At 46.2% G+C, this 18,869-nt stretch overlaps 1 protein-coding gene across 8 annotated transcripts in view; it reads right to left on the bottom strand.

Moving 5' to 3' along the window:
• Window positions 1–1,486: 1,486 nt before the first annotated feature.
• Window positions 1,487–18,869, bottom strand: part of Pknox1 (PBX/knotted 1 homeobox 1) — a 42,097-nt gene continuing 24,714 nt past the window's right edge. For 7 of the 8 annotated variants that reach the window (XM_027394374.2, XM_027394378.2, XM_027394375.2 and 4 more), the window contains 8 exons: window positions 18,384–18,555; window positions 16,806–16,976; window positions 14,160–14,259; window positions 11,980–12,077; window positions 9,896–10,024; window positions 8,363–8,439; window positions 6,574–6,746; window positions 1,487–4,464 (listed from right to left, as the gene is read on the bottom strand). In XM_027394374.2, the coding sequence (XP_027250175.1) occupies window positions 4,253–4,464; window positions 6,574–6,746; window positions 8,363–8,439; window positions 9,896–10,024; window positions 11,980–12,077; window positions 14,160–14,259; window positions 16,806–16,976; window positions 18,384–18,555 (1,132 nt within the window). In that variant the 3' untranslated portion in view covers window positions 1,487–4,252. The remainder of the gene's footprint in view (window positions 4,465–6,573; window positions 6,747–8,362; window positions 8,440–9,895; window positions 10,025–11,979; window positions 12,078–14,159; window positions 14,260–16,805; window positions 16,977–18,383; window positions 18,556–18,869) is intronic. The other variant, XM_035450752.1, reaches the window with a different exon arrangement.

Genomic DNA, 18,869 nt, shown 5'->3' with positions numbered 1-18,869 from the left:
GTTCTGAAAAGTCTATAAATGCACTAACCTTGCTTTTTGGCTTCCATAGTTCCACTTCTGGCTAACTGTCCTTGTTAACTAAAGTCTGTCAACCCAGAACACGGTTTTTATGTTTAAAAGCTCACCCTGAAAGAGGCTCAGTGCTACAACGGGATGCTGAGTGCCCAGTGCAGTCCACCAGGCCAGCTAGTAGACTTTTTGTTGGCTTAAGCCCATGTCCGAGTGGTCTTCTCTGGTGATGCCCCACAAGAGGGTCCTCTGCAGAGGAGAGCGGACTGTTGGCCTCTGGAGGTCTCTAGGTTTGTCTCTGTTTTGGAGATAGGCTACGTCACCCAGGCTGCCTTTGGGCTTGCAATCCTCTTGCCTTAGCATTCTAAATACTGGGATTATCAGCACAAGCCAGCGTACTTGGCAACATTTAGGTCTGAAGAATGGAAGGGGCTCAAAGGCTCCAGTGAAGGTTGAAGAGCCAATCGGACAAGGACGAAAAAGCTCTGCACTAAGGCTTGCTCTTTGAGTCCACAGGAAGGCTTGTGGGCTAAACAGAATAAACCAACAAAATGCAAAAAACCTAAGCTTTTAATCCAAATACAACCCCTATCTGCAGTTATTTTGCGAGGCCACTGTTCATCCGCTTGTCTCTGTCTAAATAGACATGCTGAAATCTTGTTAGCCACAAACATCAATGTAGAGCTTGATGAACCAATCCTATAAGCCAAATGCTCCCTTCTCACCAATGAAGTCCCTTTGAGAACCTGGCACTGGTGGCCCGAGGTCATCTGTCTACCTTGGATAGCACAGTTCAACATTGACACATTCCATCTTCTGAAAGTAAGTCAAATACTTCCCAGGATACTGGTCACCCAGAGTCCCAATTTTAGATGTTATTTTTGTCGTTTTAGACAAAGTCTCTCCTATCTCAGACTCACAATACCCCTCAATTTGAGCTTGGACTTCTGATTTTCTGACCTTCTACCCCATCTGCCAGGATCATGAGGGTGTCCCTCCATGCCACACTTATGGAGTGCTGGGCGTTGAACTCAGGGCTCCATTCATGCCAGGCAGATGCTCTACCCCCAGCCCTTAGACACACTTCTAAAGAAAAAAATTCTTGGCCCACTATTCCAAGCACAAGCTGTGGACCTACCATGCCTAGACAATTTCCTGGGCACCTTGGATGTACCTCGATCGCAGGGGGTTTTACAGTGTGGACCAGCAAAGTTCACTGTGCCCACAAATCATTCTTGTTATGTCAACGTAATTCAATTTATGAAAAAAATACAATGAAAACTGTTTTGCAATTTTTTTTCCTGAAAAATGACTAACTAAAGCCCAGACCCTTGAAGGTGTGAAATGAAGCTAAACATCTGAAGTGTCAACTTGTCCCTAGGAACTCGAGTGTCACTCCAAGATGTGTGACAATCTGAAAATCTCACTTAGTGTGAAAAGCCAGCTTGGTGGTACAAGCTTTACAGAATCAGTCATCCACAAGGCATGTTTTTGTTTTTAATTTTTTCTTTGATAAATCAATTGCTTCACAAAAATCCTTTTAAAGACAACAATCCGAGAAAACACATTGTTACAGTATTCACATTTTAAAGATTGTCAGTTTCAAAGACCGAACTTAACTGAAAAAAGGCAGACTGCCGAGTTCCATGGCTACCTGTGGGCGAAGCCTTCAGGATGGGCACTCCCTGCCAGCATGTGGGAGCTAGGCAGAGAGGAGCACGTCCTCGGGCAGCCCACACAGGTGCGCAGGCCACTCAGCAGGCTACACAGTGGCCCATCAGCCCTAGCCAGAAGGGCCACAGTGCACATTGCATATACACTTCTACTTGACAATCTGGACTCAAAAAGGAGAAAACTGAGCCCACCAGATGGGTGGTCAGCCAGTCTAGATTTCTGCGAGGCAGCCAAACAGCAGGAATGACACAGGTTGACTGTAGGTCTCAGAACACATTCAAAAGGCTCCAATGTTAGAAAGGACTTTAACAGGAACGAAAGCTGAAATCTGACCATTTAAACAAAGCTCAAAGGAGATGGACTTCCAGATTTTCTCCACAGGCCAAGAAAAGGAGAGCAGGAGTTTTGCTTGGGTTTTTGAGACAGGGTTTCACTGTGCACCAGAGACTGGTCTCAACCTTGCAGCAATCCTCCTGTTTTAGCCTCCTAAGTGCTTGTATTCCAGGCACGTGCCAAAATGCCCAGGAAGCAGGTGTCTTGAAGGTGCAACTGACAGACAACAAATACGCTGGGCAGTAATTCTATGAACCAGAATGGCTTGCTCATGGGAGTTACTTAAAAGCATCTCAGTATGCATGGGAGGTGGACGGAAACATAGGCTATGACTCTGAGCTAGCTCTCTTACCATCTTTTTTCTGGACGGGGTCAGGTTATCTAGCCCAGGCTTGCCTCCTGTCTCGAGTTCCTGAGTATTGGGATTACAGGAGTGTGCCACTATGCCCAGGTTCTCTTAGGATCTTCATGCCATCCCTTTGAATTTAGCAGGTGAGAGTTCAGGGTTAGGAAAGCTGATTTCCACTGGGAAGGGCATGCTACATCATGGTGTTCAAGTCCCAGCTAGAGCAGCCACCAGGATGACATGAGCAGGCCAGCAGGGACTATCTTCCTTTGGGAAGAGTGACAGACCTCTGAAGGAGCTCACAGGGGCCATTCTTTTGTATACCGGACTTAAAACATTCAAACACCAGGTAAATAAGTAATGGGAAGTCTGCTTAAAACATTTTGTTGTTTTGGTTTTTGTAGTGCAGGCTCCTTAAATGGTTTGAAAGGAGACCCCATTCTTTTTGTTGACTACTTGGCTGTCCAGGTATGCTCCATGACTGAACGGAATCAAGACATGGGGGCGGCGGTGGGGGGGGGGGTTGCTTACCATCTGCGATAATGCAGCTGCTGCAAACAAAGCAGGGAACTTGTTTTCAGAGAAAAAGCCTCCCAAGTAAACCAAAAGCAAACCTCAAACCTCAGCCTACAGTCTGCTCTGTCTTGACACCAGGAAATGAAGGCCCCAAACTGTCCTAAACTGTGAGTGGTAACTGGAAGGGGAGGACCCTGAAAATGGAAGCAGCAACATGCAACAAGAGTGTGTGACACCAAGAGAGCCACATATGCCTGTGAGCCAGCAGTGAGCCCACTGAAACACCTCCAGGGTTCTAACTTCCAGGTGTCTACCCATTATGTAAGACAGTTTGGGTGTTTGATATTTACCCCAGCTCTGAGCCAGTGGGGTAGAGCACATTTTATATTAGTTTATAATAAACATTCTATGTATAACATGTTTTAACTAAAAAAAAAAAATCTAAAATTACCACCCAGTTAACATGGCCAGGCAGCCATGTAACTGCAGTCAGGTTTGAATTAGGCTGGACTAGGCATGGCAGAGAGCTATGACACAATAAGGGCACTGCATGGTAGCTGCCCTTACTTACCATACATCCTACTGAGTACACTCTGTAAGATGCCTAGATCAAGTGTAAAATGCAATATGAGTATCACATATGAACACAAAACTGGAGATATCAAAAGTTCACTTGACGGTTGTTTCCTTTTAGCAGTTATGGTGAACCTCCTCCCCCAGGGGAGCAGGAGACCACACATGGGCGGCTGCCTTTCAGAACATTCCAAATCGAGAGACAAGCATGTGCTGTTCCTTCTCTAGAAATTTATCCTCAATATAGTCATAATCCAATTAATAACTGATTTATAAAAATAGTTTTTTATCCAATAATCCCAGCAAGGTAAAAATAGGAGTTTCTTTTTCTATATAGCAAATGAAACAGGCAATGCTGCCCAAAGAGAACTGAAGTGTGCTGTGGGCACTCACAGCCCACCAGGGCCGGCGTCCTCTTGCCCTGCAGCCCAAGTTCGGATCACCTTTCAGACCTGTGGGCAACACAAGCAGCAGCCCCAGCCCTGCCGTCGCCCACAGAACTCAACTGCAACTGCGTAATTGTTTAGAAGCTGGCAGTACTGCTCCTTAATCTCGTCAGGGACTCACTCAAGGGGCAGGGGCCACTCATCACATCTCTAGCATTAAAAACCCACGCACGCACATCTGAAGGAAGTTGCTGCACCAGCGAAGACATCTTGAAGCTTGCTGTGAAATACAAAAGTGCACTCTTCTATATCTACATATAAAACATATTACAAAGAAAACTGTGTAAAATGTTTGCTGTGCAAACAATAAAGAGTCAGGTACTCCAGCTCCGCGCTGGCCCTGTTGGCACCGGTCCTACTGCAGGGAGTCGCTGTTCTCCAGCACCAGCCCACTGATGTGTGTCGGTCCCAGTGTGCCCCCATCATCTTCTGTGCTGTCCACCGACTCATCTTCACTCTGCCCCGCCATCATGACCTGCTGTACGGCCAAGGTGGCCCCGTCTGAGGACAGGGACTGAAGGCTGTCCACGTTCATGTTCACAGGTGTGGTGATGGTCACAACGGCACCTGAAGCAGAGCATGGCAGTGTCACTGTCTTCACTAGTACTCAGAGAAAAGCACTTTATGCCCAGACAGGTACTGCCTGCTTGTTCCGTCTACACTGAAGACATCCATGTGTCAGTCAGTCAGTCACTGTACCAAAGGAGGGAAAAATACTCATACTACTTCTGGGAAGGTGAAGTATATACCATCTAAGATAAACTCACACTGTACAGAATCAACAGTATGCAAAGGAAGGGCAGGGATGTGGCAAAAAGAATAACAGAAATAACTCAGCATGAGATGGATGGGAGAGAACGTAAGTGCTAGTGACACTGACTGACTTCTAACAGGGGCAACTGAAGCCTTGAAGAGAGGCAGGGGCTGGGCTGGGATGTGGCTCAGTGGTGGAGTAGCATGTGTGAGGCTAGTGGTTCCATATCCAGCACTCCAAACACAACATTCAACTCCAAAAACAAATGAAAAACGCCAGGATCTGTGCTCCTGCTGACCGTAAATGGCAGGGAAGCTACTTCTGCAGTGTTATCAATGACTGCAGACTGACAACTGAGAAAGAGGGACACAGAAGGCTTCTGTGACAACCCTTCCCATGAGACCCTCCCCTCCAAAAAAAAAAAGTAACAGCCTAGACAGAAAGCCTTGGTTTTTGGAGAGAGGGTTTCTCTGTGTAGCTTTGAAGCCTGACCTGGTACTCACTCTGTGGACCAAGCTGGCCTGGAACTCACAGAGATCCGCCTGCCTCTGTCTCCCGAGTGCCGGGATTAAAGGTGTGTGTGAGCCACCACTGGTACCGCTGAAGAGAACTTTTAAGAATGGAGATAGGAAGCTGAAGTGTAGCATCTACAAGTGATGGCTTCCGGCAGGGGTGCGGCAAGGGAGGACCCAGTTTTCTTTAAGGGGCTGGCCACCAGGGCTTTGACTGTGCTCCAGTAAGTACATAGGCAACACAAATTGGATGTTTTCTTTTTACTTCTTCTTTTGGGGGACAGAGTTTATAAATGTTGCGGTATGGACCTGAGAGGACTGGGAAGTGAGTGTGACGGGGATTCATGATGTGAAATTCCTAAATAATCAATAAAAATATTATGAGGGGAAAAAAAGAAATTAAAAAATTATCCCCCCAAAGCTTCCTAAACACATAGCAGAATATTGCCAAGGGAAAAAAGAAATAATAAGAAGACACAGCTATAGGGGTTGGAAAGGTGGCTCAGAGGTTAAGAATACTGGCTGCTCTTCCAGAGGTCCTGAGTTCAATTCCCAGCAACCAAGTGGTGGCTCACAGCTGTCTATAATGGGTTCTAATACCCTCTTCTGGCCTGCAGGCATACATGCAGGGAGAACACTGTGCACATAATAAACAAACCTTAAAAAACAAGAAGACGACATGGCCATGCCTATACATCTACACTCACACACACACCCAGCTGGAGGCAGTGGCATACACCTCAACTAGGACTGCTGAGAGGCAAGTGCTCAAGTCCGGGAGTTCAAGGCCATCTGAGCAGCATAGTGAGGCCTTGCTCAAAACAAAATCACACACAAACCAACCCAGATTCTGAAGAGTTCGTGCACACAGAGTTGCTGATGACACGTCTAAGAATGGCGGCTGTGACAAGGAGAAGGAAGAGACCAAAAGCAAGAGAGAGGCACACGTGCCAAAGAAAGGCACAGTGTGAGCAGGATGGACTCCGCTGTCTGCTGAAGCTAAGCTGAGAATAAGAGAGAGCACCTCTCCAAGGACACCTCGAGACAGGTGACCCTTCTCATGGCAGCATATCTTAACTGCCCATCACTGTGAGCTTAACAGCCATCCATGGGCGCCTCCTCCTGTTGTACTTATTTTGAAACACTTGTTTATTTGTTTATGCATGGGAGTGTAATGTAATGTGGGCATGGTTGAAGGTCAGAGGACAACTTGCAGGGGTTCTGTCCTCGGTATCAAACTTAGGTTCTTAGGCTTGGTAGCAAGTGCCTTTACCCAATGAGCCAACTTGCCAGCCTTGCGTCATAGATGGAAAGAAAGAGCATCTCAGGCACACAGCTCTAAATGGGCTCACAGCTACAGCAGCTGACCTGACCCATTATTCCCGCCTTTGCCCATCTGAAGTGACGCACCTTCTGACATGGCGAGCTCACTGGATGTTGCTTGTGCCACTCCTGATGCAAGAGAATCCGGCCAAAACCTCTGAACTGGCCTGTTCTGAGCAGGCTTTTTCTTTGTTTTCGGAGTCTCTGAACAGCTGGAATCCAACATTGGCTGGAGAATTCGTCTTCGGGCATTGATGAACCTGCGTGGATAAAGGGATACTCAGGCCAAGGAACTTGTAAAGATTTGGCTCAGGGTACCACCCTTTAGGAACCATGCTGTCAAGAGGAACACGAGTGACAAGCTCCTGAACTATCTAGATTTCCAGACCCAACTCATTTTAAAAATTAATTTAGGGCCAGGTGGTGGTGTATGCTTTTAATCCCAGCAACTGGGAGGCAGAGGCAAGCAGATTTCTGTGAGTTCAAGGCCAGCCTGGTCTACAGAACAAGTTCCAGGACAGCCAGGATTGTTACATAGAGAAACCCAGTCTCAAAAAAAAAAACAAAAAAAAAAAAACAAGCTGGGTGTTGGTGGCACACTCAGGAGGCAGAGGTAGGCCGATCTCTGTGAGTTTGAGACCAGCCTGATCTACAAGAACTAGTTCCAGAACAGCCTCCAAAGCCACAGAGACACCCTGTCTCAAAAACAAACAAACAACAAAAAAAAGAGGGATGTGTCTTTTCAGAAGATGATTTCAAACGAGAAGCTCTGCCTGCACACACCCAGCAGCACAAGACCAGCAAACAAGCAATAATGAAATCTGCAATAGATGTTTCTGCTCTGTGAGATGAAGATCTCACACCTGAGCTATGACCCAGAGAGAGAGAGTGTACCAGCCAAGAATGACCCACTGTTTTCATAACATGCTTGAACCCTTTGTGGGTTTTGCCAGGACTATATTTAAAGGATTTAACAGGAAATAACTCAGCAGTATGGCCTGCTATTTCTACTTAATAAATACTGGCCCAAATGCAAGCAAGTAGGCATGTTTAACGCAACCCTGAAGGATGCCATGTCCTGCATCTATGGTAGAATAAGCAAGCCAACTAATGACACGGCTTACTCTAGAACTGCCACAGGCAAGTAGGACAGTGACAGCACAGCTACAATGTGAAGCTAGGACTGCTTCTGGGTGAGGTGTGTGCTTCCTTTTTGCAAGCTAATTATATGAAGCTAACACCGTTTTCCATCCGAACACAGTGAGATGGAGACAAGAGACTCACCACTGGAGTACATAGCAGCCCCACATGTACAGCACTCGGATGGACGCCGGTTCTCACAACAGGAACATATGCCCAGGACTCAACTATCTCCCACAGTGTGACCCAAGCCTAGCAGAGAGCATTTCACTTGGAAACATGGTGGTCTCTGGATAGGACTTTCTGGAGAACGGCTCTAAGCCCCACCATGCAGAATGACTGACTGCAGGGACACAGGCAAGACTGTCTCCCCAAGCTGCAAGCCTAAAGTGATGGCATGGGTTAGTTTTTGCATTTTTGAGATGGAGGTCTCTCCACAGCTCTGGCCATCTTGGAACTTATTGTGTAGACCAGGCTGTCCTCAAACCACAGAGATCCACCTGCCTCTGCCTCCTGAGTGCTGAGTTAAAGGCGTGCGCCATCACACCTGGCCAAGGCATATATCTAAAGGAGAGAAGAGGGCCCACTAGGTCAGCACACCCACCAGGCAGAAACACGTGCCAATAGGCCCTGACACATGCTGTCCCTGGCTGCAGCGCTCCGACGGCAGCACAGGGCACATAGGGAGCCGGCTCGGCCACAGTAACGGGTGTAGAGACACCACTTGGCATCTTACCAGTTGTTGACTTGGAGCAGTGTCAGATTTGTCTGAGCAGCAATCTGCTTTTTCTCATCCTCTGTTGGGTAGGGATGCTAAAAATAGAGAGGGTTACTGTCACAATGGGATTTGAATTTTAAAAGAGAAACCCAACATTATCTAGGCAAATAAGATGCATCCAAATAAGCAAGAGAAAAAGCTGCTAACAGTAGAGCTTTCAACACAACTAGAGTTTAGTTTCATCTATCATTGGTTTAGAAATGTTCAGATACGAATGAAGGGGGCTGGCTGGGGGTGGGGGTGGCACAGGCCTTTAATCCCAGCACTCAGGATGCAGAGGCAGGTGGATCTTAAGTGAGTTCGAGGTCAGCCTGGTCAACAAAATGAGTTCCAGGACAGTCAGAACGGTTACACAGAGAAACCCTGTCTTGGAAAAAAAACAAAAACAAAAACAAAAAAAAACGAAGCGGGCTAGAGAGATGATGGCTCAGGGTTAAAAGCACTGACTGCTCTTCCAAAGGACCTGGTGTTCAATTTCCAGCACCCACATGGCAGCTCAAAACTGTCTCTAACTCCAGTTCCAGGGGATTTGACACCCTCACACAGACATACATGCAGGCAAAACATCAATGCGCATAAAATAAGAATAAATAAATCATTAAAAAAAAAAACAGGTAAGAATGTTTCTCTGACCAAAAATGTTCAACAGTATAGCAGCTGTCAGTGTGTGGCGAGAATGTGATCAGCGACTAAACAATAAACAAAAAGTGAGGTCAGAAACATAAGCACAGTGCCAGACCATCAGACAGCAGTCACTGCTGCCCCACTGCTTGGAAAACTAGGTGCCGCAAAGAAATGAGGGCAAGAAGGAACAGGAAAACAAGGCAATGTGTCCTCACTGGTCCTTAGGACCAGTGTTTATATTTGAGAAACACTAGCTCATTAAAGGGAAGTGTGATAAGACATGGACACCAGAAAAGGAAAGAGGCGCGCCCAACACAGCACTTCTGTGGGGAACTGTGACCACAGCATCACAGCCATTGCACTGGCCATCACTTCCTGTCCTTTACCTGACACCGCCTGTGCTGGCAGCCCTCACCATCCTGTACACTACTTGTGTGCCTCGCTTTCTGCCTGGGCCACTCATTTTCAACTAAACAAGCCATGTGTTGGCGGTCTTCATTGTGCCCAATTTCCCCATGTGCCTTTCACTCACTGCATCTCACGCTTAGATCCGCCGCACAGACAGTGCTACTTCATCTTTCTCTTCGCCCTCTTCTCCAGTCAGTCCCATCATACAGTAGGGGTTTTCTGACCCAAAGGAGCACAATTGGCAGTAGTTTAGCTGACTCTCTTTCCACCAGTCGGGGGACCCCTGCTGCATTTTCAGTTTCTTCAAGTCATTATCAGGGACCTGTTCTCAAGCCCCACTATGGACACAATATAATACCAAACTTAGAACTGAGACAAATAAACACAAGTCAGTTTCCCTGGGGACACAAGCCAGGAGAGGGTCTCAGGTCATTCATGGTGTATCCCATGCACTCTTACCCCTATGTGCTGAAAGAGCCAGGACCGCATCACATTGGTGGCATGCTTCGGCAGGACGCCCCTCTTGTTCTTGGAGGAGCCATCCTCTTGATGCAAGATGCTGAGGTCTTGATTCAACTGCAGTTGAAGCTTTCATACAATTGACAAACAATGTCAGAGAGGCTTTGAAATGACAACATATCAAGCAGCTTACAACTTTTGAGATGGAGGAGGTACCTAGGCTCTCAGGCTTACTTACCGTAAAGAGGCATGTGTGGAAATCATGTAAAGACCAATCTGATGCTACTATAACATGGTCTACATATTTGGTCTTCATTCCCACTTTTTCAGCATGTAAGCCCTACAATTCTTAGACACTTCAAACTGTTAAGGGATGACTTCCATATGCTGAACTGTGTCAACTGTTGACTGCAGCCCCGAGGCAGGCACTGTTCGCAGGTTAGACTGAGGCAGAATCACAGATCTTTTTTTTTTAATCTTTTTTCTTTTAAGATTTTATTTATTATGTATACAATGTTCTGCCTGCATGTATGCCTGCAGGCCAGAAGTGGGCACCAGATCTCATTATAGATGGCTGTGAGCCACCATGTGGTTGCTGGGAATTGAACTCAGGATCTCTGGAAGAGCAGTCAATGTTCTTAACCTCTGAGCCATCTCTCCAGCCCCAGAACCACAGATGTTAACCATTACAGTGCACCAAAGGGCTAAAGTTTAGGGTGATCGTGGTGAGTTTCAGGTCAGCCAGGGTACAGAATGAAACCTGTCCCAATCCCCCCAAAGCAAAAAAAAAAAAAAACAAAAAACAAAAAACTCTTTTAAAACAAGACAAATGGAGTATCTTCTACAGTACCAGTAAGTTGACTTAAATTGTCTTCCCCTAAAAAAAAAAAAAAAAAAAAAAAAAAAAAAAAAAAAAAAAAGCACAATTCTCTGTGGCGCACACCTTTAATCCCAGCACTTAGAAGCAGAGGCAGGTGAATCTCTGAGTTTGAGGCCAGTCTGGTCTACAGAGTGAGATCCAGGACAGCCAGGTCTATTACACAGAGAAACTATCTTGAAAACCAGAAAACAAACAAACAAACAAAGAAGCATAACTCAATTCTAGAAAACTAGTCAATAATTGGACACGGCTCTTTTGTTACAAATATTGAAATGGAAACCACAAGGGAAGAAAGCTGGTAGGGAGACAAGGGCAGCATTGGTGAGATCCAGCTCTCCCTTATGTGGGCTTGGGCCTGAGAATCACACACTCAGTAAGTCTCTGAAGCCCCCCGCTCACCACCTATGCCAGGGGCACCTGCATCTTTTTCTCTAGTGTTGTCACCAAACCTTCATGGCCAAGATGGCAGCCCCAGACTACTAGACCACTGAGAACCACTGCAGCCCATTTAGATGGCTTTCCTTTAAGACAACAGCCACACCCCAGGCTAGGCATGAGAGTCCTTGATAAGGACATGGACAGAGACCTCACAGAGTGAATCAACATTCACAAAGTAAAACTATACTTTAAACCTTGTCTTCAATTATTCAAAGTAAAAAATTCATGTTTCTAGAACTCAGAGGGTCTTCCAGGCCATGAGACCCAACTTCCCCATTTTCCTTCAAAGGAACAGGAAGACTGCAGAACGACCTTGGCTACAATATGCCAGCGGTCACCTTTTGTTTGAAGAGCAATATACCTGAATGTGGGAGCCAAGAATTGCTTCTGCAGACACCTAGAGCCTGACCTCAACAAAGCACCCCAGTCTCACTGGGGATGGGGTACAGCTTCAGGCTAGGGGTACAGTCTGGGCTTTGTGGTTCTGAAAACTGCCTGGCTGTTCTGCATCTACAGGACTTCAAGTCTTGATGTGCAGATACTGCAGACGGATGCCATGGACATGGCAGCATCTGGGGTTGTGAAAAACTTCCCTGGTGCCTCAGACTGTTCTGAATTTTGTCAATTTCACAGTAAGGGAGAGGAAGCATGAAAAGAAACAAACCGACTAGAGGCTACTTGACAACAAATGACAGTCACAAAGAGGGGCTCCACTGCACCCCCACCTAGGCAGCACTCATCACAAGTCCTAGAGGGCATCACACACCTGGGAGTTCTGGATCCTAATTGTCCCAGGAGACAACGCCTGTGTGACCACTTGACCTTGTGGAGTGACGACGGTGACAGGCTGGTACACTGTGCCACCTCAAAAAGGAAAAGAGAATTTAAATATTAAACTACTTTTAAGTCTTAGTGGTTTACAGACATTCTTCCTGATAGGTTTATGGAAGAAATGAAAAGCCTGTCGGGTGAGCCTTTTAACCATCCCCCCCCCCCCAAGCAAGTCCCAATTTTTTAAAAATTTATTTACTTATTTTTATTACATATACAGTGTTCTGTCTGCATGTATCCCTGCAGGCCAGAAGAGGGCACCAGATCTCATGACAGATGGTTGTGATCCACCATGTGGTTGCTGGGAATTGAACTCAGGACCTCTGGAAAAGCAGCTAGTGATCTTAACCTCTGAGCCATCTCTCCAGCCCCCTTTTAACCATTTCAAATGGTCAACAATACTTTGCAAACTATGTGGTCAGACAAATTATCACACCAATTCTGGCCTGCATGGCACCTGTCCTTGTCACTGGGGACTTGGCAGGTCCCTTTCCTTTTGCTTGTTTCTGCTTTCTTTTTCCTACAGTTAGTACACATCCAACATTTGGCTAAAGAAACTGGATAATGAGCACCTTTATTTTAGTGCCTTGTCTGTCTTTTCTTTCTCGTTTGTTTGTTTGGAGACAAGGTCTCTCTGTGAACCCCTAGCTGTCCTCGAGCTCACTGAGCTCCGCCTGCCTCTGACTCTGGATATATCACCACACTGTGCCCTAGGTATGTTTCTTAGCAACAGTTCTCTTGTTCTGGTAAAGTCCCCTTTGCACTGCTCTGTGAGGCATGGAGAGTGCATGTCTACCACTCTCTACATACCTGTTCCATTTACTGATTTTTATATTTTATATTTGCAATATTTGTATTTTGCAATTTTTATATTTTATAGTTGCAATATTCTACAGAAAATGCTTTACCTGCCCCCTTCCTATAATGGTTTTGTTATAAAAATAATACTAAGAATAAGGCAGTATTTTTCCTTGATTGGCACCACCAATTTCCAGGTCCTGTGAATAGCACAGGTCATTTCCAGGTCCTGTGAATAGCACAATTAAAAGCTATGTTATTTGAGAAGTTTGTAAGATGACTCAGCAGGTAAAGGTGCTTGCTACCAAGCCTGGATAACCCGAGTTTGATGCCCAGAACCCACGTGGTGGGAATAGAACTGACTCCTGCAAGTTGTCCTCTGACCACACCCATACTGTGGTTAATACACGCCCTAGTGCGTACAGGGATGTACCAAGTTACTTGGAATCATAATTAATTTTTGCTGTATCTTTTCTTTCCTTTTCTTCTCTTTCTTTCTTTTTCTTTTTTAAGTTTTTCAACACAGGGTTTCTCTGTGTAACAGTCTTAGCTATCATGGTACTAACTTTGTAGACCAGGCTCTCCTCGAGCTCACAGAGATCCACCTGCCTCTGCCTCCCCAGTGCTGGGATTAAGGATTAAAGGCGTGCGCCACCATTACCCAACTTATTTTCTATTTTTACTTTATTATTTCAAGTGTGTGTGTGGAGGGGGGTATGCACATGAGCACAGGGGCCCACGGGTGGAGTTATAGAAAAGACAGTTGTGAGCAGCCTGATGCAAGTGCTGGGAATCAAACTTGGATCTTCTGGAAGAGCAGTAAGGGCTCTTAATGGTTCAGTCACCTCTCTAGCCCTTGCTACAGTCAATTCCTATATAAAACCTTTCCCCCAAGTGCTTTTGGTAGGAAAACACAATCTGTACAACATACTTGTGGAAAATTATTAAGAAGCAGGTATTTACACTGCTCTGGACTCTAGCATTATTATATCAGTAACTGGCATTGAGTAAAATACAGTGAAATCAAGAAGAAAAAAAAAGCAGATTTTTTTTTTTTTTTTGGTTTTTTTCGAGACAGGGTTTCTCTGTGGCTTTGGAGGCTGTCCTGGAACTACCTCTTGTAGACCAGGCTGGTCTCGAACTCACAGAGATCTGCCTGCCTCTGCCTCCCAAGTGCTGGGATTAAAGGCGTGCGCCACCACCGCCCGGTGAAAAAAAGCAGATGTTAAAAGGCAATTATATATGTGCTTGTTATAAAATATTGGATGTTTTCTGCAAAAGCTCATGGAAAAGGTGTCCATTTTTAGGTGGTCGTACCTGCCACTGTTGCCATGGTTACATTTCCTTGTTGCAGAGCTGATGCTGGCACCACGATTCCCTGGGGGCTGAGAGTGCCTGTGATGGCACTTTGAATCTGCTGAATGTCAGAACACACACATCATGGGAATTATTAGAACATAGAAAAACATGTTCAAAACTTCAAAGGAAGCAATATCATAATGCTGCAGTAAGCAAGGGAGGCCAGGGACACAGAGCAGACCCAGCTGACAAGCTTTCAGAAAGCAAGCGTCCTATATGAGAACTAACTAGAGAGATGCAAAACCAGCCACAGTGGCTATGGTGATCCACACTGTGGTTGTGTGTGCAGTGTGTGGCTGTCCTCTTGCTGTTCAAGTCCAGGAGGTGAGCAGAAAGACCCTGCTTTCGATCACTACTTACTCCTACATTTGGCTTGGGTAATGGTTCTGCATAACCAGACCCCTCCCGACAGGAGGGACACATGCAAGGCTGACACATCAGGTTAGAGGCACCAGAAGTGACCAGGGACAAGAGAAGAAAGTCTGTCCTCACACTTAGTCAGCAATGGATATTATTTCAGCCTGTGCAATGAGACAAGAAAAGGGAAGGAAGGCATGCCCAGAGGGCAGAAAGGGGGCAGACAGAGTTGTTCCTGTTTGTACAGGGCACCAGCAAAAAAGTAAAAACTAAACAGCTTACTCACAACAGAGAAATGAACTCACGAGGTCATTCATAGGCTATGAGAACCAACAACAACTGTCAAAGGGGCTCTGAGGGGCGGCGAAAGGGTGAGGGAGAAACAGAGGGTGATCACTACCAAAGCACCACACACACACACACACACACACACACACACACACACACACACAGACAGACACACACACACACAGACACACACACACACACACACAGACACACACACACACACACACACAGACACACACACACACAGACACACACACACACAGACACACACACACAACACACACACAGACACACACACACACACACACACACACACACACAGACACACACACACACACACACACACACACACACACACACACACACACACACACACACACACACACACACAGAGCGGAGTGTCAGAATGCCATCCACTGCTTTCTGCAGCTGACATCTGCTCACAGAAACACGTGACTTTGTATGATTTTCTTATGAATGTTTCTATGGCACATTAAAAATGAACTGCTTTTCTGCAGACAAGAAATGAACACAAAACCCAAAAAGTACAATCCAGGGGCTGCAGAGACAGCTCAGCAGTTAAGAGCACATAGAGCTCTTTCAGAGGACCAGGTTTGGTTCCCAGGCACTATATGGCAGCTCACAACTGTAGGAAACTCCAGTTCCAGGGAGTTTGATACCTTCTTCCAGCTACCTCAGGCACTAAACAAGGTACACATACATTCATGAAGGTAACACTCATACATCTAAAACCAAATAAATCTTTAAAACCACAATCCAATTACAGTCATTCAAAGATATCCTTGTGTGTAATTTTGTTTGTCTGTTTGAGATAGGGTCTCACTGTGTAGCGCTGGCTGTCCTAGAACTCTCTATGTATACTAGTCTGACCTGACCTTGAGCTCACAGAGATCTGCCTGCCTCTGCCTCCTGAATGCTGGGATTAAAGACATGTACCTCTACACCTGGCTACTTGTATGTACTTCTGAAGGTGCATGGATCACTATGCTGAACTACAAAGCAGTGATGGAGAAGCCCCGAGATGTAAGTAAATGCAGGCGTGGCACATTTCTAGATTGCAGAGTCATATAGCAAAGATGTCAGTTCCCCTTAACTCATGGAGACGGTTAATGCAATGCTGTCAATACCCACAGTGAAATTTGCTTTGCTCATCTACATAGCATCAGTGACAATTTATATGGAAAGGCAAAGCACTACAAGAGAGCTAAAACCATTCTAAGAAATGAAGTAACAGAGGAAAGCAGTTCTCCAGTGCTGAGACTGCCAGGGGGCTGCCTGGTGGTATAGACACACAGATCAATGGAACAGAACACCAGACAGTGAGGCTCCCGAAACATGCCTGCATGGTTTTGGATAAAAGGGGAAAAGCAGTTTAGCAGAAGGAGAGCAAGAGGTGCTGAAGCAGATGAACATTTGCAAACAATGAGAACTTTCAAAACTCAGAAACTTAAGGAAAATGAAAGTTTAAAAATGAACAAAAGACAGACTTTTCTAGCAAAGATGACACACAGATGGCAGATCAGCACATAAAGGCACCATTTGCTATCAGGGAACTACAAATAAAGTCCACCAGACCTCTGAGGTTAAAATAAAATGCTTCATCCCTGCCTAGGTTTAAGGATGTTCTGAGAAGTGAAATCAGTCAGATGCCGTATGATTTCGCTTCTGTGAGGAACCTAGAGTAGTCAGTTCGCAGAGGTGGAAACAGAACGCACAGGACCAGGGCTGGGGCCAGGGGAGAGTAGGACCGGTTGGTGTTTAACTGGGACAGGACTTCCTTTGGGAAGGTGAGAAAGTGAATAGAGGTGTGGTGTTGACGGCTGCACAACAGTGACAATGCACTTAATGCCACCATCATCAAGGCAACCAGCAGGAGTTAATGCTGCATGATCAATACTACAGCGACCAAGAAGCACAGTGGGCCCCAGAAGCAAGTACCTGGGACTGCACAGGGGAGTATGGGCTCCCAGGCTCGCCACTCAAGAGCGTCTCGCTGTTCATTTTTGTCTTCAGACAAGCAATGTACCGACTACAGAAATCTTTACAGAGTTCATTAACCTTTTCCAGTTCAAGAAGATGAATACGCAGGACCTGGATTGCTTTCACCATCTAGGGGTAGAGAAAATAAGGACTGTTAGGTGAGAAATAACGTGCCCATTATCAGAAGCTACCATTGTCACACACACTGCTCTTAGTTATTAATTAGAAACATCAGCACCAGTAACAGAAGTGGAGCAGCACTAGCAATTTTACAAACAGAGTGTTCCAGCACTCCAGTGTCCCTGCCCCTGCCCAGCTGCATCTGTGCCAGACACAGGAACAAGGTGCCTCCTTCAGCATGTCCATGCTGGGAACATGGCTCAATGCTTGCAGATGATGGGGTTACAACCTCACTCTACCCCAACTCAACATCCACACCTATCCTAGGGGTGGTTCTCGAAGTTCAACCCCCCAGCTCTGCCTTTTCTGGATCATATTTTTGGTGTCAAGGATAAGAACTCTTTGCGGAGCTCTCGACCCCCTAAGTTCTCCTATTATTTCCTCTGTTGTTTACTATCAAGTCACCAAGTGTCGAGGATAGTTGCTCTCTAGCAATGGGTCACTAACAGTGTCATGTCACTGGAACCCCTGGCTGTGAACAAGGCCAGCCCCTTAGTCACAGGCTCGAGTATGAAGTCACCTACATTATTGATGCTGTGAGAGACCAGTCAGTAAGGAGCTACGGAGCACGAGCTCTGCTAGATCCTGTGCTAACATGAGGAGGTGCTGGCAACGTGTAGAGGACGCCTGTCCCCTTGACTGAGTCAGGCCAGGGATGGACCAGGACTCAAAGGGCTTCTGTTCCTTACTCAAATGACAGGCATTTCAGAGACCACAAGGCAGAGTCGAACACAGCCGATCTGTGAAACCTCTCAGGTGGTAAAAACACTGAACACATGACAAGATCAAAAACAGCAGAGCTAAGGCTAGTGCAATTTATCCATGGATAATGAAGACCTGCTGAAGGCTGGGGTCCTCCAGATACTCACAAAGCCCAGAGAACACACCTTACTTACTGTGGTGCTCTGAGCTCATCTGGATCTGGGAAAGTGTCAGACTGGAAGGGCGGACAATGTGGGTGCTCTAGCAAGGACACTGCCACTGCCTGTGTCCTCCGAGACCCTGCCATGGGTTGGACAGGAAGAAGACACAGCAACTGGTGCCAGCCAGCACCAGGAGTGAGGTGATTTGCAGGTGACCATTCAAGCCCGAGCCCGAGCCCGAGCCCGCACTCACAACACAAGGACAACAGACACCCTGCAGAGCAGCCTGCCTCAGGAAGTCTTCATAGACAGCCATGAGAGGACTGAGCCCCAACTCGGAAGCAACACAGATAGATCAGTTACACTGTAAAAGGGAAAATGAGCTAGAAAGTAGAAGCCCAGGAAGGTAAACTGCATGAGCAGAGTTTAAGTCATTAAAAAGAACAAAAGAAAGAAAAAGGAAACAAGGAAACAAAGCATGGGCTTTACTCACTAAGTTGTCAGTTTCCGGATCTTCACAGAAGAACGGCTTCCCATCCTTCTCCTGCTTCCTGACGAAGTTCTCAATGTCCACATCGAAGCTGGCGGACGTTGTGCCTTCTGAGCCCTGTGTGGACTGCTCACATTTCTCAAATAACAAGGCTAGTAATGGGAACAGCGGGTGCCTGTGGGGAGGAGAGCGAGTATGTCACGTCTCTCTAGGGAGGCTTCGGGGTGTGTGCACCAATGAGCCTCCACCCACTGTCAGACACAGACCCATTAAACAGGAAGGGCTGCCTTCTAACTAGAGGCTCTCCTGCCTCAGCCTCCAAGTACTGAAGTTACAGCTATGCATTTTCTGGCCTGTATGAATGATTTTTAAACAGCTAGTTACTTGTTTTCATAAGTTCTTTTTAATTTTTATTCCATGTATGTGCACTATGGAAGTCAGAAGAGGGCATCAGATATCCTGGGAACTAAAGCTGGGTCCTCTGGAAAT

This window comes from Cricetulus griseus, assembly GCF_003668045.3.
Source record: "Cricetulus griseus strain 17A/GY chromosome 1 unlocalized genomic scaffold, alternate assembly CriGri-PICRH-1.0 chr1_0, whole genome shotgun sequence".
In the NCBI taxonomy this organism is placed as follows: Eukaryota; Metazoa; Chordata; class Mammalia; order Rodentia; family Cricetidae; genus Cricetulus; species Cricetulus griseus.
This window is presented reverse-complemented; position numbering and strand designations above follow the sequence as displayed.